This window comes from Eurytemora carolleeae, unplaced genomic scaffold (assembly GCF_000591075.1).
Source record: "Eurytemora carolleeae unplaced genomic scaffold, Eaff_2.0 scaffold283, whole genome shotgun sequence".
Lineage (NCBI taxonomy): Eukaryota > Metazoa > Arthropoda > Copepoda > Calanoida > Temoridae > Eurytemora > Eurytemora carolleeae.
The window spans coordinates 19,899-44,602 of NW_019396323.1; the positions used below are offsets into that span (position 1 = coordinate 19,899).

At 31.6% G+C, this 24,704-nt stretch overlaps 1 protein-coding gene across 1 annotated transcript in view; it reads right to left on the reverse strand.

Moving 5' to 3' along the window:
• The window catches only part of LOC111700938 (protein phosphatase 1 regulatory subunit 12B-like), a 52,228-nt gene that overhangs the window by 10,072 nt on the left and 17,452 nt on the right, over positions 1-24,704 (reverse strand). The window contains 10 exon segments of the mRNA XM_023472021.1: positions 10,021-10,053; positions 10,543-10,643; positions 11,594-11,747; positions 13,262-13,318; positions 14,087-14,167; positions 14,569-14,679; positions 15,192-15,272; positions 15,942-16,032; positions 21,250-21,399; positions 22,088-22,180. Of these exon segments, the coding sequence (XP_023327789.1) occupies positions 10,021-10,053; positions 10,543-10,643; positions 11,594-11,747; positions 13,262-13,318; positions 14,087-14,167; positions 14,569-14,679; positions 15,192-15,272; positions 15,942-16,032; positions 21,250-21,399; positions 22,088-22,180 (952 nt within the window).

Genomic DNA, 24,704 nt, shown 5'->3' on the forward strand with positions numbered 1-24,704 from the left:
ATGCATCTAAATCATCTTTTTTTAGTAAAAGAAGTCCATCAGTGTTAGTCTTGTTAGTCTGGGGCAAATGAGTAGGAAGAGATGCTATGGATAGCTCAGATGGAAAGGATGGAAGCATGTTAGTCGAGTGACAAGGTGGGAGGGAGGTTGGTAAGGATGTCAATGATCCAGTTAAGTGTTGGGAGAGCTGGGAATTTGTTCGAAATACATCCGAAGGATACGGTAGTGAGCTTTGCCTGCTTGGATCTGGCAAATAAAATGGTAATGATGAGGTTTTATTCAATTCATTTAAATAGGGAGGCAATGAAGAGGGCTTGTTTAATTCATTTAAGTAAGGGGGTAAAGATGATGGCTTAGAATCTTTTTGATAAGCTGAAGTTGAAGATGGTCGAAGATTGTAATTGGCATCAAGAAGGCGGTGAGAATCAAAGGGTCTATGAGGTTCAGTTAATCTGGTACTATCACTGGATCGTCTTTTATTATCGTAGGATCTCATCATCTCTTCATTAAGTCTAGGGGAATCTTGTTGAAAGCTTTCATTTAAGGCATTAGAGGTGTATGCACAGTTAGGTTTGGAAGGGTGATCTGAGAAATGAGGAGATTGGTTACTATAATTAGTATTATATCTATCACAATCAGAAGATGGAAAACCAGAATGATACAATGATGTTGAGTGGGGCTGGAAATTAGCTGAAGCAGAGAAAGGATTGGGAGGTAAGGATGAAGTGACAGATGAGTAGGATGGTAGTTGAACTATAGATTCAATTGGAGGTGAGAGAAAAGACACATGGGCTGATGTACTGTTCCTCGCAGGCTGTAAATGTAGAAATATTAATAAAACTGTCTAATATATTTATTATAGTAGGGAAAAAACCATTAGCTCAGTGTTAGTAGAGAAGAGTTAACAAATGTTTCATAACCAATGATTTAAATTAAACATAACAAAGTTCTCAATTGCAAGAAATTTGTTTAGGAAAACTAAAACTTTGATAAATTTTTAACATTTGAAATATTAAAATTGTAAAGTTATAAATGGTATGCTTACTACAAAACTGTCACTTCTGCTGGCAGGTTGAGAATTGTAACCAAGATCTTGAACACTCTTGTGATATCCATTGCTAAGATCATAAGAACCATTTGAGGAATTTCCACTAAGATCCCTGTTTGAGCCTCTCCAAGATGCTCCTCGAAGATCAGACATGGAGCCCCTAGTTGACATACTAATAGTTGACTTTGCTCTCTCTAAATCCATTTCTGATACACCAAAAGTAAGTGTTTGGTGTCTAGCTCGGTTCCTTGGAGTAGAAGGAGAAGTAACATCTCTCAAGTCATGAAAACTGTTTGACCGACTCAAAGGTCTGTACATTGATTGGGTTGCATTATTAAAGCGGGACACTGAATCATATGCAGGAAGCTTTTGATTGGTTGATTGATGGCTTTTAGTTCTTGGAGGAGATAGTGGTAAAGAAGCAGGCAGCATTGAACCTGCCCTTCTATATTCTCTAGAAGGAGTATAATCCCGAGGTGAAGATAAATCCCTCCCAGAACTCCTTTCCCTCCCTGTTCTATAATTAAACTCCAATTTAACTGGTTCCCTAGAGCTTGAGTGGTCCCTGTATTCATTTCTTGAAGGTTCAATAGATTTACTTCTCCAGTTTAAAGATGTGCCATGCTCTGTAAGCAAATTGGAATCAGTCTTAGAACCAGTGTAGCGATTTGAATTATATGAAGATGTGGTTGTTACTGGTGATGTGTAAGTTGTTGAGGAACTGTATCTTGAGCTAGTATTGTTAGATGAGAAATCCTTGCCAGATGAGTATCCAGAAAGTGAAGTGGAATAACTTGGAGTTGCTCTACTTGTAAAATTAGAATATCCAGTATAGCTGGGAGAACTGTATCCTGTTGTATAAGTTTTACTTCCTAATCCCGTACCATAGCTTGTACTCAGGCCTGTAGAATAGGCAGTCCCTACAGAGAACCCAAGGGAAGTTCTTCTAGATCTACTGCGGGAATTCATTTCATTCACAAAGCAGAATAATTAAGAAGGAAACTACTGATAAGTTCTTCAAAAGCCTTTAATCTAAAAAGGCTACAAGTTCATCCTTTTAACATGGTTATCCATACACTGTTTCAGTATTATCTTCAGTATGATCCCATGCACTGTATCCAGAAGTATTTATCAATACAGGGAATATACCGTTATCTCAGGCATAGTTGAGAGGTTGTATTAGACTCTGGGTGGATTGTTTCCCGTGGAGGCTCTCTTGGTCTCCAGCCTCCCTCCTGTCCCACACTTCCTATTTCAGGGGTATCACAAACCAGAACTCACATGATAAGGATATCATGAGTATGAAAAGGATACAATCTATAAACATCATTAACATTTGTATGCATTGTCAACATATTACCAAACATGCAAAACAGATCAAAATCCTCAGTAAATAAACTTAAAATGTTTTTAATCATCTTTAACACAAGCATTTACTAGAACTAGAGGTTCACTGAAAAGAAACTTTTGAAAGAATCTTTTGAAAGAACTCAGAGCTGAAAACTTTAGAATGAAATATCCAATTTGAAGATAAAGTTGCTTCTCTGGAGTTTAAATTCATGTGGAGAACAAGCAATATTTAAACTGGATATTAAGAAAAAGAGTGGTTTAAGCCTTAATCCTGATATCCACCATTCTAAAGTTTTCAGCTCAGGACAAGTTTGATAACAGGGTTCCTTGAAAAGTTTTAAGCTTACAATATCTCATTTAGCAAAGTATTAACATGTTCACAAAAAAAACTTTCAGTGCTTCAATTTCAATTTCAAATAAAAATTTTTCAATATGGATATTTATGCACTTGAAGCAATAAACATGAGAGAAGGGTGATATTTGAATACTTTCTATAAAACAATTAGAACATAAGCTTAACATGATTTTGTACTATTTCTATGTTTTCATGTAGTTTATTCTAACCCTGCCTTTCAAACTATTAAGCTGAGAATAAGTTTGTTTGATGTTTGGTAAATTCTGTCAAGAATATAGTTTAGCAGACTTTACTTAAGAGTTTGTGAATAACTCTCACGCTTTCAAAATATTTATGTTTTTTAACCTCTGAACTAGAGATTATTAGTGCACCTGATGGAATTAGGGTCAGGGAATATATTTTGAAAGTACACAATACTTAAAAAAAGAGATCACTTGGGACCATTATTCATTAGAATTTTAAATGCGTTTCTTTTTTCACTAACTCATAATATTGGTTGTATTTAACTATCCTGGGTGTAACTAAACTTTCATCACTGGATATAACAAGATACTGATTTCTGAACTGAAGTCAAATAAGATTGTTTATATGTTGGCCAGCCAGCTACAGCTTTCTAATCTGCAGGGATATTTACTGAAAAACATGCTAAAACTTGCAAGACTAATAAAGTTTTAAATAAAAACATGTTTACACTGTTTAAACATTTCTAAAATTATAGGTTGTTTATTTTCGTTGCTTTACATATTGGGATAATTCTTCTGATATGAATTGATTATATTTAAAAATAATAATTTTCATGCACAAAAAACATTTTTTAGTTTTTTAATTAACACACAGCAAGATATTGCTGTTTAAAGACATAACAAAAACTATCCCAAACTTTTTCCTCCTCCCCCTTTCTGCACTGAATATTAATATAGACCCTTAATTAGTTTAGTTAGGATGATCTGAGGGAATTTATAATTATCAAATCTTCACCAGCGGTTTCTCATGAATTATGGTCCATATTGTACAAAATTGTCAAATATTCCAGTTTTCTTTTACTGTGTCATCTTCATTCTTCTATGGTCGAATATTTGATGAAAAAAGTTTATTGAAAACTGTCGAAATAAGCAACATAAACATCTAAACTGGCCTTGAACATACAATATATTTAAAAACTGCTTGACACTGTTTAAGAAGTTCAAAGTAACATTCATGAAGAAATCCATTATGCACATTCTTTAAACAGAAAGCAAAGGTCATTTCTTAAGATTTCTTGATATTTTTATAATGAGGCTCACATGTCAACTAATCACCTTTTCTTAGGGTGTTAAAGGTGAACTATTTTGAAGAGATGAAATGAAATATCTAAAATTCAGAAAATTGCTAATATCTAAGCTTCAAAATAGACAATAAGGAAAAATGTGTGTCTTTAATCAAGTTTAATCACTTAATATCAATAAGATAAATCAATCAAACAAAAATATTTGTACAAGGAAAATTTACTTAAAATTTTCATATTTAATGCAAGCTTGCAAATTACTTCAATTAATACATGCACGAAAAATGTGAATTTCCATAAATTTATTATTAAATTTCTAAATTTATTTGTTTTTTATTTTTTAAAATTTGTTTTTTATTTAAAAAATATATTTAAATATTTCTATAGAAGAGAAAATAAAATCAGATTCTCATTATAAGTATAGTTTAATCTCATTTTGGAAGAAAGCTTATATCTTGTGAATGAATGAATGAATATGGTAATGGGATTTATAATGATTATTAAACATGCTGAGATATATTCTGGCTACATTTGCATTAATTTCTTTGTACAAAGACCCAGGGGTTAAGATTACTAAACTAAATGAATGATTAAAAACACAGAAATGTTAATACAGTATTGAAAGGGGAAAAGTTCTTAACCCTATCACGTGGGGGGGGGGGAGGGGGGGGGTGTTTTCCACCCCCCCCCACTGTGGTTTATTCTGAACTTAAAAACTGGCTTAAATTAGAATGCTAAAATTTCTTTACTAATTTCCAACATCATAGTTGTAAACAAAGGGCCATGAAAAATGGATGGAAGAACATCTGTCATATGTTAATATTTGTCAAAATTAAAAAGAAATTTTTTGAAAATTTTGTTGACTTACTTTAAAACTTTTTATGAATCCTCACATCCTAACCATTAAAGTTATAGTTCTATTTTTTTTAATGAACAGGCCTTGAAAAGCTAAGACTAGCCATATGTATTACACTCACCTATCTCAACTCAAAGGGCAAAATCCAAGGGGGGGGGGTATAACACTTCCACCCCCGATCTTTATTAGAGAAAAAAGCCCAATTGGGATAGGGTTAAATATTATATAGTTTCAATATTTTAGCTTTCTTAGCCCTAATAAAATCTTTGCTCTGAAATTAAGTTTATTTATATAGGCAGATACATTTCAGGCTTCATCAATTTCAATTCAAGTAAAAAAGTTAATTTTAGTTCCTTTATAAAAAGCTGTTTTTTTTGGGTATGCAACAATTTTCATTAAACACCGTCTAATCTAAAAACTTAATTATCTATGCCAAAACCAACCCTTTACCAAGGAATACCATACAATCGAAAAAAAACATTTGAATCCATAAAATATTTTCTGAGAGTCAATGACACTTCCATTTGTAATCACAAAATGTGTAAAAATGTACCCCTTGTTATATGTATACCTGTGTGAATGTAAGAAAGTTATTTGCATGAAGATAATATCTAAGTGATCTTAACAAGTTGTAAGTAGAGGATATAAGTTTCATGTAACCCAAGAATTTTCAGAATATATTTCTAGTCGTGTATAAGCTCTGTGTTTATTTAGTATTGTCTGCTCTTCACAGTCTAGGATCTAGATAAATAAATATCAGAAGATTTAGACATTTATTGAAATCAGACTGACCAGTAAAGTAGGATTTACAAGCTTGGACTTCCAAGATTTAAAAAATAAAAAATCGAAAATTTTCTTTTTTTCCAAGTTTTAACTCAACATAATGTATCATAACATATTAGATTTAAGGGTATTTTATTATTCTTATTATATTAAAGAAAAATTGTTTGTGAATATTAGGGTGAAAATAGTCTACATCTGCATAGAAAGAAGAACTAAGTAAGAAGAAGTAAACTTCTAAATAAACTTAGAATCCAGCTGGGACCTGGACCTAGAGGTAGGGTTATTAATCATTACCAATCTTAAAAAATTACAAACCATCTACCCTTGATAACAAATCGGCAAACTATAACTATGACAGGCCTTCTTTGTTTTTTAAATTTTAAAATTGATCATTTTTAAAACGATAGTTTTTGATAAAAACCGTTCTGCTTTTCGTTTTTCCTACCTTGTTAACAAAACAATTGGTTCATTTTTCAGAAAAGTGAAAGCGATTCATCCCTAAGTACAGGGAGGGGTGAAGATAGTTCAGCTAGGGTTGGACAGACCTTGGTTCTCTAGAACTATTCTTGTTAGTTAATCAACTGGATCATAGTCTTTTTAACTTGTTAAATAAATAAATAAAAAAAGATCAATTATCAATTTAACGCCCTTATAGAATGTTAGATCTTGTTTAAAAAAAATCTAATATTAAAATATGTTGTTGAATTAAAAAAAATGTTTGTTCAAAGTTTAGTAGTTTGCAAAAGATGAAATATATTTAAATGGGTTTCTGAATTTTCTGAACAATATAATTAGCAAATGGAATAATTTACTGTTTCTAGAATTAAACATTCATCATTTAAATTAATGTGATACATAGAATAAGATCAATAATCTATTTTTAAAATATCCACACTCGCATATAAAATTGTGACTGTGCTTTTTTCCACAAGCAGGAGGTTTATTAATTCTACAATACAGTTTAATTATCTTTTTACAGTCAACATTTTAATGTTTTTGGCAGCTGGATACAATGCAATAAAAAGTTACTAGAATAGACTTTACATATCCTTTTTGAATTGATTTAGACTGTTTTTACCCCTCCCCCCCATTCCAGTCAAATATAAACACACATAAACTAACTATGTGTGCAATTTAACCCTTAAAAACAAAAACATTAATGTTATTGAAACTTTCTAGAAAGATTTGTTTCTCTAAAATAAATAATTTATATCTGTTTTACTCCAAAAAACTTTAAAAAGCTTCATTCTTAAATTCAGCATAACATTTTATTTTTTTCTGTGAAAATTACATGATAATATATCAAAACTGCTTAAACCTCCAGGGGATATAAAATATTGTTGCTCAATGGGATCCAGATAGAAGCAAAATATAAAATATTTCTGATCAATATTTCTTGTTGTTGTCAGTAGATATTGAATAAACTGCAATTGTATGCAATGCAGATAAAGTGAAACCTTTAAAGTTTACTTCTTTACAAAGCAGGGGTGTATATTGACAGGAAATTTTCTAGAAACATTATTATTCCTATCCCTATATGTATATGTGTAGTAATTAGTTAAAATTACCAAAAAGACATAAAATATTTTTTATTGGCATTTTGAGAACTAGTGAAATTAAAAATGTTAAAAAAAATTACCAATGCAAAAAAAGAAAATGTGGTTTCTGATTTCTGATATGCTAAGCTAACTAAATTTCTTAAAAGACTTATTTTTCCAGTAAAAATGTACAATGCAATAGATCTGTTGTTGTGTGTATCTATTGTAGGATATTCTAACATGTATTGCATTGTAAATATTAGGTTCTAAAATATCGGATATTGGAAGAAGGAAGGAAGGAAGGAAGGAAGGAAGATTTTTCAATGCAGCTCTGTCCATTCTAGACAATATATGATAACAAAGGGAGAGATACTTTCTGACTAAACCACTAGTAAGAAATAGAATAAAGTATTATAAGCATATAAAATGCTTTCAGAAGGGTTTCACCTTACAAGCCACTAATACCCAAATCATTTCCCTAAAATGTAGAACTCATTCACACCTTTAATTTATATAATGTAAAAATGACTTTCTGTATATATATATTGAAATAAAATATGCAAAGCTAGAAGAATTTTCCTTATAAATTGTGCCTCTATGTAAATGATGTAAAATCAACCATGGGGAAAACTTTATTTATCGTTCTAATACGAGAGAGGGGGGAAATAATTTATTAATCTTATTTCTTTGCATAGCCGAAATCATTAGTAAAAAATTATTTTGATTTTCTTCCACAGTAATTAAGAATGAATTTTAAATTTTTATGCAGATATTTTAGGAGTTAAGTTCTTTAAATTCAAATCATGTTATTCTAGACCCAGCTAGTAGGTCAAATAGACTGTAAAGTGTGAACAGAACTTTGAAAAGAGCACCATCAAAGATTCACAACAGTACAAGATACAAGATAAACAAATAAACGAAGTCTTCGAAACTCAAATAATAATTTTAGTTTGAATCATTTATAAAACTCTTAAATTTAGGGGTATTTAAATATTCAATTTTAACTTGTTTTTGTTTTATTTCTCAAGTATGGAAATAAGGATATATTTTGCAAGCTTAAAGATTACTAAGATGAAGTCCTTTAACCCGTTATTTAAATTTTATGAATATTTACTCCATCAAAGCTTTAAAAGTTACATTTCACAAACTCTTAACTTAATGAAATGTTAATACAGAGCCCAAAACTTAAGACAGGGTATCGTTATTAAAACCAGTTCTAAAACCCGGGTTTTATGAACGGGGTTAGGGAGTTTTGTGAAAATAAATATTTTGTTATGAAATATTATATAATTCAGTTTGTTTATAGTCTCCATTTTTTCGAATCTCTTAAAACAAAATCTACACAAGCGTTAAGACCCCAAAAAGGAAACTTAGGAGTTTCATTCAACGATACTCTTTTAAATTTCAGGCTCAGGGCATTTCAAGAGTACAATGTTTTAAATACACATTATTTTAAAAACACATTACTTACAATACAACATACAATATCTACAGAGCAGTTATAGGTACAATCTACAGTGCGAAAGTACAGATCAGTTTTTTTAAAGTATTTTTTAAGTAGGAAAATTTTCCACGGAATTAAGTACATTGTACTAAGTACATTTTACTAAGTACTAAGCATTTATTGAGTACAATACTAAATATATGCATAACATACAGAATACTTGAATTTTAATATTTACCCCATTTTTGTCGTAACAAAAACAAGAATGATTTTTTTGTATATAAATCAAATAATATGATATCAACTAATAAATATTCAACAGTTAGATGGACCGCTGGACAAACATTTTGTTTTTGTTTTACTATAGAAAGGTTATTATTAAGTGAACTATAGTGAAAACGACACTATTTGTATAATTTATGTGATTGATTGAAGAAATATTGATATATCTATTCCAGTAATGAAACATTATATTAAGAGTTCTTTATAATTTTGATTTCAAAGTGTCACATGTATTTATATGTATACTTCTCTTGTCAGTCTATTTGTAATTATATCCAATAAATGAATGATCAAAATATCAAAAATTTGCTAAGAACAAAATTAGATTTTCATTTATTTTTGTAAATTTTGACAATCCACAAAATTATGTTATGAAATGCGCGAACTTTTTTGTTTTGTTTTACAATGTACACAAAGAGAACATGTTTACAATTGAAAAAGAAGATGAGTGCGAAGCGCCCTTAAAGCCTATTATTATATATGTGGCTAGTATGTCTGATAGTGTGTATTCTTTACAAGTTTACACGTCCAAATGACTGAATCTTTTCGGCCCAACTTACCAATGGCCAAGGTACGGTTTATGGTTTAAGAAAAGGGGCATTAAGTGCTCCGGAATCCTGATTAATTATAGACTCTGGGAAAATGCCTGTATAGACAGACAAGTTGCTAGCTCTAAATTTAATAACAGTAATGCTCACAAGTTTCTCAAGGGAGCTGTAACACTTTCCAGACATATTATTATACCTTTTATTTAATCAGATATCTATAATACATGGAAAAGTATGTAAAAAAGAAGGTACATCATGAACCCGACCCTGTATCTCTGTATAAAATAAACGTACTGCTATTTCTGGGAGGAATATAAACAATCTCTTCATAATAAAGCTCTTAGCTCATATACTTATATAAAATATATATATAATATGTATAAGTATGTATACACCAAGGAATACCATGACTGGGTAGACAATATGGAAGTAATCTAATTAGAAAAATTACACTAAACAGGACAAACATTAAGAAATATATACACTTGTTATTTAGTTTGGGAGGAATGTAAACAGTGTAAATATTTCTTGAACACAAAACATAAATCTTACCTCGTCACCAGATTCTTCAGATTTATCAAACTCCTGGAAAAAAATTACGGTTAAAGCGTAATGTTAAGTGATCTTGCATTTATAGAGTGCCATGTCCTTTAAAGATAATTGTCCAGACAAAGGATTAAAGGGTACTATTCTGAATCGGACAAGTTTTTAGCATAACGCCTGTTTATGAAGACCTACTAACTAGGGGAATCTATATATATATACTTTGCTTTGATTATTTGATTATTTTTGTGTAACCGATAAACGTCAAAACGGCTGAACCTATCGGGCCCAATTTTTTTTATCCTAGGAAAGGTTTATGGGTGGTTAGAATTAAAACAATTTACCTTAAGAAATTTCGATTTTTCAAAATCCACGGAATAAACGATAACTATGCATTATTTGATTTTTAACCAACGTTTCTAAAAAGTCATAAAAAAGCTTTACTCATTTATTTATTTGAGTAATTTCGCATTCTATTCTACGTATTCCACGTAATCAATTAATTTAATCAGTTCGACGTATTCTACTTACATCCATATCAATGTTTACAACTCCAGTTGATCGTCTCTTCGGTTTCTTCTTCCTCGCCTTGGCCTGTAGGGTCGGAGTATCAGGGCAACCCCCGTCACTATCTATAGTAATTCATGACATTGATTCGAAATTAAAGATCAGAGTTACAGTGGGACTCATGAAACTATGGAGTAGGAAGCCGACAATGGAGTAGGAAGACGACAATTAAGCAATCTAATGTGTGTTTTTTAAGCAAATAATTTACCAGTGGTTTGAAAAATCAACTTATAAGTAAAATGGTGTTTTTCATATCCATTGAACAATTTAAAAATCTTAACAGTCTTTTTTTTCCACAGTTTACTGGGTCCACTGTACCAATGATACTTAATTTTAAATTTTTCAATTTAGAAGCAAATATTTGGGACTCTAAAAATAAGATTATCAACTTGAAAGCATGTTAACTGCACTTTGACACCAGCACAATTTCCCACTTAGTATGCGGAGACTTTGTTGCGACCTGAAAGTTTAAAAATCTGGCGGGCTAAATGGTAAATATGGTCTAATGCCTAGAAGGTCTATTTCATGATTGAGTTAAGGGGAACCCAAGAATGTAAGGCAAGGAAAGTTTATTGCGGTCGTGTATACTCTGCGTACATATTGAAACCAGTTCTCTTTGGGCGGAATTTGTAAACAAGAATAGATGCATCAGTGTTCGCTTAGCAACCGAGGATTTTAAAAGCATTAAATTTTGAAAATTTTGATAATTCACATTATAGTTTCCTATGACCAGAATATTTCATCGATTTTTTATGTGAAAGATGGTTCCCATGTCAGGCTTTGATATCCGTCTTGTGTTTACATTACAGCCCCGAGACAGTACACTGCAGTACAAAAGATGTGTACACTTCTGAAATAACTTTACTTGCCTTACAATCCTTGAGGGGGACCAATAATAAGAAATATGACGAGATAAGTTCTATTCAGTCGTATCTGAAGTCAAATCCTCTATGGGTTTCAGTTTCCCACAAAAAATCATTTAAGAAAAGAAAATCAAGGGAATTTTTTGTTTTACCTGGCGGTGGCTGCAGTGTGCTAGTGTAGGTCGAGGAGAACGGACGTGAAATTCTTCTCTCAGGGCTCTGTGTACTGAGACGATCCTGGCGGCTGTACGCGGAACTAGTAGTTCGGGTTTCACCACCAGAGGCCCGACTATCCTCTAGCGTAAACTGAAGGGAAAGCAAGGGTAGGGTTAACAGTAACACAAGGGAGTGCACAACATTTATTTAATTGCTTTCATAAGCGCAACTAGGAAGAACAAAATTGTGATTAGTTCCACCCCCACGAAATCATCTAGTTGCACCTATGAATGCATTAGTTTAGTGTGTATTTATTATTGACGTGTTTAAAACATTCTTGCTAAAACCAAGGATTTCCTGGTATATTGTCCAATGTCCAGGAATATTAAAATATAATCTAGTTTTGCAAACCTAAAGCTTTATGAATATTTGATTTAATTATTTTTAATGAGGCTTAACCATAAAACCATTTAACTGGTATGTTATTTTAAACATTTAAATTCATTAAAAATAAAAATAAACATTAAAAAAAAGGTTTTACAAAAACATTCTTCTGAGTCTTTTAAGAGAATAGAATGCAAAACATTTATAACAAAAAGCAAAAACAAATAAATTTACTTCCAAATTGTCTACAAAATGCACAGAATTCATTTAATTTTAACAAAGAATATGGAGACAATGGAAAAAATACAATATTTTCATAACTTTGACGACACTTTTACTGTTCGATTGACCAGTTAATTTCATTGTTATTTAGATGAAGGTGTGAATTGTTAATGGCATTGATTTATACTATGAACCCCTTTATCAGGAATATTGTCAAAATAAAGAATATAAAACTTGAATATTATAATCTAACCTGTACCTAAAACCTTATCTATATGCGGAGAACGATTAATAAAGAAAAAATGAACAGTATTTATATATATCGTTATACAAATATAAGGTTCATTTCTTTGATTCATTACTTACTGCAACCCTACAGTAGTATTTCTAACAAAGAAACTAAAAAGCTTTTCTTTTAAAGTTACGTTTGTATGCAAGCATGCATTTTTCATCAATCATTACTGTGTGTTTTAAGAAAATATTTAACCGGTACAGTACTACAGTAATGTACAGAACAGAGAAGAGTGTCGAACTGTACAGTATTTTGCAGTAAAATAATACATTTGTTTGCAGTACAAAATATTGTCCAAATAAAGAATATAAAACTTGAATATTATATTCTAACCTGTGCCTAAAACCTTATCTATATATGCGGAGAACGATTAATCAAGGAAAATTGAACAGTTCTCATATGTATATGTATGTATGTATATATATATATATATTATTTATGAATATAAGGTTCATTTCTTTGATTTATTACTTACAGCAACCCTACAGTAGTATTTCTAACAAAGAAACTAAAAAGCTTTTCTTTTAAAGTTCGTTTGTATGCAAACATGCATTTTTCATCAATCATTACTGTTTATTTCAGTAAAATATTTTACCGGTACAGTACTACAGTAATGTACAGAACAGAGAAGAGTGTCGGAAAGTACAGTATTTTGCAAAAAATAATACATTTGTTTGCAGTACATTGCAGTACAGTTTATCAGTATAGAAAAGTACAGTACAGTACAGTACAGTACAGTACATAATATTTAGTCCTAGATCCTTACCCTACTCTTCTCCCCGGCATCCATTCTTAAACGCCATGATGGTCTCCTCTCAGCAATCTTAAAATAAAACAAATAAAAATAAAAAACAATCATTTTGAACTCTGGCAATAAGAAAAACAAAAACAATATAAAAAAAAACAATGACGATGCCAATAACAAAGAAAAAAACAATTAAAATGACATTGACAATGACATTGACAATGCCAATGACATTAAAAATGCCAATGAAATTATAAATGACAATGCCAATGACATTGACAATGCCANGCCATTGACAATGCCAATGACATTGAAAATGCCAATGACATTGAAAATGCCAATGACATTGACAATGCCAATGCCATTGACAATGCCAATGACATAGCCTATGACATTGACAATGCCAATGACATTGACAAAGCCAATGACAATGGCAATGACATTGACATTGACGGTGCCAATGACATTGACGATGCAAATAACATTGACAATGTCAATGACATCTGCCAAAAGTAATGAGCACAAGTTTAAGAACCTGAACAGGAAGATAATATAATTAATTATTGTTGTCCCTCTCTAATACCCCCGCCCCCTTTCCTCCCTATTCATGTTGCTTTCTTCCCGATTGCATTTATAATTAGTATTCTTGCCAGAAACTTTCTTAGTTTGAATCTTAAAGCAGTTGAAAATTAATCTCAAAGTTAATTCTAATTTAAAATAAAGTATATTTCAATTTTTATTTAATCAGAACTTTTATAATGTTTTTTTTTTTTATTAAATAAATGATATTAAAATCAAGTTTGAGTTTTGAATGCTGCAGGCTGTCCGTGTAAACATTTTCTTTACCTTCTCCGTATCTGTGATAGTAAGTGCAGTTGATGTAGTGACAGTAGTAGTAGCAGTAGACCCTGGGGGTTCAACTAAACTCTATAATATATAAAATATAGGAGTTGTTCATGGTTTATATAGTAGTAGTAGTAGACCCAGGGGGTTCAACTAAACTATATAATATATAAAATATAGGAGTTGTTCATGGTTTATATAGTAGTAGTAGTAGACCCAGGGGGTTCAACTAAACTCTATAATATATAAAATATAGGAGTTGTTCATGGTTTATATAGTAGTAGTAGACCCAGGGGGTTCAACTAAACTCTATAATATATACAATAAAGAGATTGTTCATGGTTTATATAGTAGTAGCAGTAGACCCAGGGGGTTCAACTAAACTCTATAATATATACAATATAGGAGTTGTTCATGGTTTATATAGTAAAAGCAGTAGACCCAGGGGGTTCAACTAAACTCTATAATATGTTAATCTAAGGGACCTGTTCACTAGTGACTAGCTGCTGCAGCTCTGTTGTTCGCTGCTGATTCTCCTGTTGCTGCTTTTTCTTCACCAGCTGCTCAGCAGACTTCAAATCCTCAAGGGTTACTCCCTATTCAAAGTTCAAAATTATCATCTTTTTTGTCTTAAAAAATATTAAGGAGTTATTTGAAAAACTGTCGCCCCGAATGATTTTTGATGATCTTGGAAGAAAAAATGAAAAATTGAACATCCACGGGCAAGGTTTTTCATCCTTTTTCATACTTTTTACCTAAATATACACCCTGGAAAATATTATTGCAGGCTCCAATCCATAAACTTTAGCATGTTTATTCTTGTGGGTACCCTAACAGCTTCAGGGATATGTATTTTCAAGATTGGAATTTTACTGATCTCTGGGAAAAATTTAAAGCTGTCTGCCTTTCTTTCTGTGTGACCAATTGTAACCCGTTAACCGATTTGCCTCAAATTTTGATTGGGTATCTCTTCATAACCACAAAAATGTCCTTAACTTGGTGTAAAAAATTATTTCGGTCTCCCGACAAAGCTGTGTTTACAAGTTAGAATTTACAGTTTGGGAAGTCTGCTAATATGGCTCAAGAAATTCATTTATATCACTTCTACATTATATCTATACTGATTCTCCTGTTGCTGCTTTTTCTTCACCAGCTGCTCAGCAGACTTCAAATCCTCAAGGGTTACTCCCTGTTTAAAGTTCAAAATTATCATCTTTTTCGTCTTAAAAAATATTAAGAAGTGTATTATTTGAAGAATTGTCGCCCCCCCCCCCCTCCTGGGGTGCCGAACGATTGTTGATAATCTTGGAAGAAAAAATTAAAAATTGAACATCCACGGGCAAGTTTTTTCATCCTTTTTCATCCTTTTTCATCCTTTTTCATACTTTTTACCCAAATATACACCCTTGAAAATATTATTGCAGGCTTCAATCCATAAACTTTATCATGTTCAATGTTCATTCTTGTGGGTAGCCTAATAGCTTCAGGGAAATGTATTTTTTAAGATTTAAATTTCACTAATCTCTGGGGAAAAAATTAAAGCAAGTTTATTAACTTCACATCTGTCTCTGTATGTTTTTCTTTCTGTGTGACCAATTGTAACCCGTTAACCGATTTGCCTCAAATTTTGATTGGCTATCTCTTCATAACCACAAAAATGTCCTTAACTTGGTGTAAAAAATTATTTCGGTCTCCCGACAAAGCTGTGTTTACAAGTTAGAATTTACAGTTTGGGAAGTCAGCTAATATGGCTCAAGAAATTCATTTATATCACTTCTACATTATATCTATTTCTGTCCGTTATACATTGCGTTGACAAACACTGTAAACATAATTCATTCAATTTAGGATAAATAACCTGAGTTGACCGTCGTGTCTCTCTAACACGCTTGGCATGCGCCTTTCTCTGAATTTCATGCTCTTCATCGCGAACAGGAGGCACAAAGGACCTAAACAGAGGAAGAACATTAGGAAAAAGGGAAGATATCCTCCATCCGTCTCTAAAACAAATCGAGGTCAATTTGTGCAACATTAAACTCCCAGGATTATGTTTTGCACAAAGTTTTGCAAAGTTTAAAATTAAACAAGTTAGAAAATAAAAGGTATTAAATAAAGAACAAATACAAAATATTTAAAAAAAATAAAAAGACGCATATAACTCTACAATCTACATAACACAAAACTATGTCGCATTTTTTTTTGTATAAAGGGGCTGTATGCGTAATTTAAAGTGAGGCCCTCAATGCAAAGATGGCAGCCGATTCCTAACGGTAACCTTGCAAAATTTATCTGATCAAATATTTATTAGATATCAACGTTTAAACTTTTAAACAGTGATTAGTTTCAATTGGAGTTTCTCTACAGATGTAACTTGCGTATTTTTAAAGAATAATCCAAATTTAACACTATCTAAACCTAGAAAAACGAAAATATCTTGCACATTATTGATCAGATAAAGGTTTCAAGGGTACCGTTGTGAATCGAGCATGACCATCTTATCATTGAGGTTCACAAAAACTTACGTTTGCAGTCCCTTTAAGCAGGAAAGCAGATATTTATAAATTTAAAGAAAACACTCTGTCAAAACTAGTGATTGGGATCCATTCCATTTTGAAGGAGATCCGTTGTACTTACCAAATCTTTAATTTAAGAAATTTTTGTTGCTAATAAAGGATCAGAGCTGGGAACTTTAGAATGGGATATCCTTAATCCCGATCGGTTAATGTATCTGGATATTTTTAACAATATGAGAACAAGCTTTATTTAATCTGGAGATTAAGAAACAGATGAGATCAAGCATTAGTCCCGATATCCACCATTCAACAGTTCACACCTCAAGAGTTATGAACATAATCTCATTTATCACTGGAGATTGTGGTTCAATAGCAAACATTTCAGTTTATTAAATTTTGGTTTATATTTCGATCTGGTTCTTTGAGACATTGTCATTGTAATTTCAAGTAACCACCGATTTGACCAACTCACACAGGTACCCTTGACACCTTTATCTAATCAATAATGTGGCAGAAATCGTTGCTTTTCTTGAACAGTGTTAAGTGTTAATTATTGAAATAAACCCCCTTTTTGCTAGGGACACCAATTTGAAAATAATAAAATTTCAAAAAGAGAGACATGAATAACTTGTACAATCTTGATCAGAAAAGCTTGTAAGGGTATTGTAAGGGTATCGTTGTTAATCGGATATGCCATTTTATGAATACAGAGTCAATTAAAATTTCAAAGAACCAATATAAGATATCTGATATAGGACCCTGTTACCAAACTTTTGCAGAAGTATTATATATAATTTCCTGAGCTGAAAACTTTAGAAAGTGGATATCGAGACCAATGATTGATCTTCTCTTTTAGTTAAGCTGCAGATAATTTAAATCTTTAATTTGTATACAGGAAACTGTCTACAATTCAACCAATCAGAGTGCCGTAAGCAGAATCCTGAAGCCTATTAGAAGCCAGAAAATTCAAAAATTTTCGCACAACTAAATTTGAGAACTCTCATTGGTCGGAATCCGGTAGGGATATTCAAAAAGAGGGGAAAGAGCGGATTAAGAAGAAATCAAATGCAGATATTCAGATTAAGCGAATTAATTATAATTCTAAAGTTTTCTGCCCTAGAAACATTTCAGAACAATGTTATCACTCGATTCATCCAATATGGCGGAAAGTTAAATTTACTGGTTTCATGTTCAGCTTAATCATACACGCGGCATGCAACCCTAGGATAATAAAACATAACCTAGGATACATGAATCATATTTTCTTTGCCTAGAAAATTTTATTGGATTTTATTTAACACCAAAAAAGGATGTGGACGGCATAACCTGGATATCATTTTTAGAACCTGTTCAGGAACTTCAAACGCATCATCAGTTTTTTGGGCATACTTTTGATTTGATTTTTAAATTTTTGTGTGTGTTTTTACAAAATTTTGCGTTGTCCTAACATAACTTAAAATATCCTTTTAAAAGTTTTGCTATTTTTATATGATGTAAAATGATACTATTGGCCTGAACAATGCATGAACTATCATTCTTTAACAAAATTTTTGGAAAAACGATCATATTTACATCTACTGTCACAGTTTACATTTTCCTTAACAGAATAACAGCAAATACAAGTGCATTCAATTTAAAATATGCCAAGAGTTTACAGATTTTTATGAATCCTCTTTAAGCCAAGAAACCACAGGGCTTAAATTTTGAATTGGATTTTGCTTATCTTTAGCGACTGAACCCCATTTAAATGGCAAAAACTTATAAATGAGGGGCTTAATCCCTGAAATCCAAGAAAGTTTTACGTCCATACCACCACTGAAAGACGTGTGAAGGTGTCCAACGTCCATGGTTGAACCTTGGATGGATATTTTTAACAAACTAATATAAATGATTCTTAAAGATTATATCTGGGAAAAAAAAATCAAATAAGACTTTAAGAAGGCAACTTTTATCATCCTTTTTGGTAATTTGAACCCAAAATTTTATTTCTTTTCCCCCAAAAATCAATTCACCCAATTCAGCAAAAAAGTTATTTTTTTATTACCAAAGTTTTGGGTTAAAGGAATTGACTATCAAAAAAGGAAATCATTTTTTCAAGAAATATACACCCCTGGGGTTGTACTGTCGAAGGGCTGGTGAAGGCATATTTTTAGATATAAAGGTTTCATCCTCATCAATGAAACGATTAAATAGGAAATTCAACATTCTACCCTGCAGAACTTAAAACCATATTCTGTTGAATAAAATATTCAGTGTGCACAGTGCAGGGAAGAATAATATATATTTATATATATTTTCAGAATTGTACTCCAGGGAAATAGTTGTATTAAATATAGAGATATGATATATGATCTAGACCCCAGAATTATTTACTTCAACGCCAAAACAGAGTTTATTTCACTTCTGCTAATTTTTTTGGAACAAGATTATCAAAAGACAAAGGGTTAAAAATAAATCTAAAATGGAAAAAAGAAAAACAGACAGAGAAAATAGATCAAATGTTTATTAAAATTTGTTAAGAGATAATTCTGTCTGTTTCTCTGTTTGAATGTTCATATCCAAGAATTGCCAAACTTTCTAAACCGGATCAGACACAATTTCTTTTTTGTGACTCACTAGACCTGGTAAATGAGAGGTCAAAATTTGAAAAAATCAAATAATTAAGAAATTATGGAAATTCATAGGACTATCCACAAAATAGTTTCTTTTTCCCTTTCAATATCCGCAACTTTTCCTGCAAATAATACCAGAATGGCAAAAGAAGAAAAAGTAAGAAATTAATGGTTTCTTCAAGTTTTCCAAACAAAAACATGTGCACAGGTTCTATTTAGACGAAAAACACAAGGAAAGGTGTTTCAGAACATAAACTAACTTTTCCATCCAGGGCTGTTGGCCCACAGAGCTTGGTTGCTTGTGATTAAAAACCTCCATTTTGAAAGGGCTGAAATATGTTTATCAATAAGATTTAAAAATACCGAAAAAGAAGATAAAAAGGCATGCTTTTGGATCTAAACTTTAAACAAAGGGAAGCACGAAAACGAGATCATTGAGCTTTGAAGATTTTAAACTAGTCCAACAAAGAAACCAAAATATTCCTAATAAAAAATATCATTTAAAGTGGATGGATACCCCAAAAATCATTGAAATTAGCTCTTTAAAAAGGTTTCATAACTATGTTCATTCATTTCCCAATTTCCTTCAATTTGATTAATTTTCATATTTGTATCTTTTTTCGAAATATTTAACTTTTTCTAATTTTCTAATAATGCAATCTCAGATTTCATCCACTTAAAATACAATCTGGGTTCGAGTAGAACTTTAGGGTGTACCAAATTAATTTACAACATTAAAACTTTTCTGAGATTTTTAAATGTGTGAAAACTTTTTTTCATTGCATTTACATTTTGAGAAAAAAAATTTATTAAGTTTTGCGTAATTTACGGGACTCCCTGTAGTTTATAAGGATATATTTGAGAATTTAGAGTATTTGAGATTCTCCTAGTTTCATCCCATTAACATTTCCAGTATGGTACAATAGGGTAGGGTACAGTAGGGTACAGTAAGGTAGCAATAGGGTACAATAGGGTACAATAGGGTACAATAGGGTACAATAGGGTACAATAGGGTACAGTAGGGTACAGTAGGGTACAGTAGGGTACAGTAGGGTACAGTAGGGTACAGTAGGGTACAATAGGGTACAGTAAGGTAGTAGGGTAGGGTACAGTAGCGTACAATGGGGTACAGTAAGGTAGTAGGGTACAGTAAGGTAGTAGGGTAGGGTACAGTAGGGTACAATAGGGTACAGTAGGGTACAATAGGGTACAGTAGGGTAAAGGTAAAATGCTTACGATACATCCATATACTTAAGCATCATTTTCAAATCTTGAATTAGCTTATCCGAGAATTTTATTCAAAAACCTTCATGAAAAAGTAAAATATCAAATTTTTAGACATTTAGAGGCAATTTAAAAAAAAAAATTATTTCGCTGAAATCTTATTACCCAGCAAACAATTTAACAAGTCATTAAAAAAAAACACTATCAAAATTAGAATTATTTTCGAGGACTCGTCCCTAAAGGAGAAACAAAGTTTGTATTATCATTTTTATTTTGATAATGGGGCTCCCCTGTTTAAATTTGGATAGAAAAACAACTTCAAATCAATGTTTGAAAAACAATGGTCTCTAACTACGAATAAACCAACTCATTGCACCCTAATCTTCAGTCTGAATTTTTATTGTCCAGGGAAATGGAATTCCCTGGAAGCCCAACTATAAAACTGGAGAACACAAAAGGCATTGTCTCACAAATTATCTTGTATCATCAATCTCCATATTAGAGAAGAACACAGAACTACTGTTAAATAATGCAAAAATCGCATGCAACAAAATGAACAAAAACTACCTAAAAAAAACACAGGAAAGGGTTAAATGCCACTCACAGAGGTATATGTTTTGAAGAATATCCCCCCTCCCTAGAGAGAAGATTTGAAAAAAAAGTTAAATACATCAACATGCAAAATTCCCAATTTTGGAATTTTTGTATAAATTTTTTTATTTTATTTTCCCCAATAAGATTAAAAATGATTTTTGAAGAGGGGAGGGGGGATGATTTTTCGTGATTTTATATACCCCTGTCAACTCAGGCTACCCACTTGAAGAATGTTTTGAACATATTTGTAATGGATCCCTCAGTCCCTGGCGGGGAGAGGACTCCTGGGGAGATGGACATTGAGGTCATGGAAGAACTGGAAGGGGAGGTCAGGGACTCAGAGGGGGACAGCATGGAGCTGTCAGACGACAACCTGTATGACAGTTGATGACTACTGGTTTATAAAATCACCTTTATTCTATTATAGGTATCAAAGTTCTCCCATCAATGATTAAGTTATTAAAAGGACTGTCAATGTTATTTTTCAATTCAATACCATTCCGCTTTTCAATAATACCCTTTAAACCTTCAGCTAAGAAACATGTAGTGGAGAAATTGAAAATTTTCAGTTGCAGGTCCTCTATAAAATTGACTTACAGGTTTACACAGCTGAAACAAGGAAGGCAATGTTCAGTATTTGGTTCCTTTCAAAGAGAGTAAAAGACGATATCTTCCTTGTTGCTACTCAAATAAAGGTTCAAAGGGTGTCACTGTGAACCATAGGTTCTTTAATTTGAGTGTTAAGAAGTTAAATTGACATTTCCTTGAAGACATCAAATAAACATATTTTCCAAAGAAAAATAACAGTAATGCAATTAACGTTAACATAATTGATTATTCTTAATATAGAAATTCCACTTTTAAGAACTTTTCGCAAGTTTTATTGATTTTATAAAAAATTTCAAGAAGAGTTCAAAACATGTATTTTATGACAAAAATACCCTGGAAAAACACTTAAAAAGTGACAAGCAACAAAGACAATTTTCTACATAATTTAATAATCACATTTATTATATATCTTAAATATATTTGACTAAAATATAAATAAAAATGTGACTCACCTTCTCACGGTTCCGGACAAGTTTTTATCAGTTTTCCCTCTAAATGATAAATCTGGGCTCTGTTTGCTGATAGTATCGTCGGCCACACGGCGTCTTAACAGATAGTTTAATTAGTTAAAATTAATTTTTTTTTACAATTATTTTGCTGTTTATGACGAGAGTTTTAACAATTTATCAATATTGCATTTTTATAGACTAATGTCTTAAAAAAAGGGGGGGAAGTAATGAAAAGGTGTGAATATTTTCCTAAATTAAAATTTTTAAAAAAAACTTAAGGTAGAAAATGGATTTTAAGGAAATAATCAAAAATACTTGCAAGTTAAAAATATGACATATATTAAGGGGTTGGGGGACAATAGAAAAAGAGTTGGAGAAAATGGAATTAGTGAATGGAAAAGGGGGAAGATGGAATGAAAAAAGGAGAAAAATACAGGGAATTGACGAAATATCTTTAAAAACTGAGCAATTTTGGCAATGTTCATCTTTTTTTTTGAGAGCTCAGGCGTTAAATAAAAAATGACCAGAAGATTTCGGAATAGATGAAATGAAAAAACACCTCCAGAAAAATGTCAAAAAAAGTGCTTAGAATCCATTTCATTTATTGAGGATTAAAAACGGGAAATTTACAGGTCATAAACAGGTCATAAGCAGTTTATAAGCAGGTTATAAGCAGATTATAAGCAGGTCATATGCAGGTCCTAAGCAGGGGCGAAAGAAAACAATTACTTGAATTTTTACAAGTTAAGAACATTCCAGGATTTTATTTAAAAAAATTGCGCAGGTAACATTATACATTTCACAAAGAAAAAATAATCTCTACCCCCCTTCAAGGAGCAAAAAATGTTGCGAATTCTATAAAACACTGCTTGTAAAATAATAATCATTTTTCTCTTTCGTTACAAGGAAATTGACTTTTTTGGTCCAGTTTTTAGACAAGTCGAATGTTTTAAAGCTAATCTTCATTTTTCTAGTGCTCTTTTATATTTGGTATAATATCTGTACAATAAAATAAATAAACAAACAGTTGTTAGAAAACAAAGAAACAGACACATAGGTTAATATATTTACACAATATCTAGTTTCTTACTTTCACTATCTTACAGGATAGGAAAACATTTTTATATTATTACTCATACAAGTTAAATATCAGGAATTAAAGACATATTTAAAAAAAATATATTAGAGTTTTGGGGGGGTTGTGCGAGGGGAAGGACTGGTTGTAATTTCTCAATTAAATAATTTGGCTGTAAGTCTGTATATTTATTAGTGTTGATTAGCATTAATTAATAATGCTATTTATAAGATTGCTACATGCAAGGCATTAAAGATATTTGTTAACACTTTACAGATAAAATGACTTAAAGACATAGAGAATAGAAAATATATAGAGAGGAATTAAAAGAATCTCTCGTATGAATTTTTTCAGTCCCTTTCAGCCTGAAAGGGAGTTCAAAGTGTACAAATCGTGTAAATGTTCACAAATTATATGCAGTAGAGTACATTAATACAGTACGTTCCCTAGACTATCCATTTCAATTTCGAATTTTTTAAACTGTTAAATAAACTTTATAATGATTAGGTGAATAAAAACATCATTTGATTTATAGTTATAACGGAAAATCATCGTTTGTAAAGTGGAAGGCATAGAGTCTATGTGAAATGATCATTGGTCAATTATGAAACCAGCCTATTTTCATAATTTGGTTTTCTTTTAACAATAATTTTAGATTTTCTATAAAATGATATTCCAGGGCCCAACAGGTTATATAGCATAAATATGTGAAGTACACCTGCAGTATGAAAACAGTAAAACAAAATGGCCGTTTTACACTTTTTTCCATTAAATTCCTCTCTATATATTCTATTCTCTATGCTTAAAGAAGGTTGATTTCTCGGGTTTATTTTCATACATCAATCTTTAACTGTGAAGCTGAATAATGAAAAAAAAATATTAAGTTCTGTTTCCTATATTTAAAGCCTTGGTTGAATTAGTCCTTACTGCTAAGGTTGAAAATATCCGTCATTTTTAAAGGAACTGATATGGAAACCCAGATATTTACAAGAAGTTCAAAGCAGACATAAAAAATCAGGATGGGGGGTTTGAGGAATAAAAAAAATCAGGAAGATTTGTTTAAAAACCTAATCATATCCCTGTGACCGTTTTCGTTCTGAGCAGGGGTACTTCAGACTCACAACGGTACTCTTTAAACTTTCAAAATACTATGAGGATTTCCTATTTATTTTTGCTAACTGGCAATAGATTATTTCTAAGTTTCGAAGTGACAAGGTGACTGTATAGACACAAATGAAATTAAATGCATTTTACTATAAAAACCAAGATATCTGTGCCATTGCTGCTGGAATAAAAATTTGTAGGGTTCCGTTGTGAATCAGGGAACCTTAAAAGTATGTTAACCCGGAAATTAAGGGGAAACATCCCCCAGAAGGGGAGGGGGGAATATTTTCTACCCATCTATATCTAATATCTATTTTATCCTACCCGGTATTCTCTATATTCTCATGCAGGGTTGTTAGTTCGGTTAGTTTAGAGGGAAGATTCGGTTCAGAACTCCTGGGCACACAGTTCACCATAATTAGAAGAGGGGGGGGGGGGGGG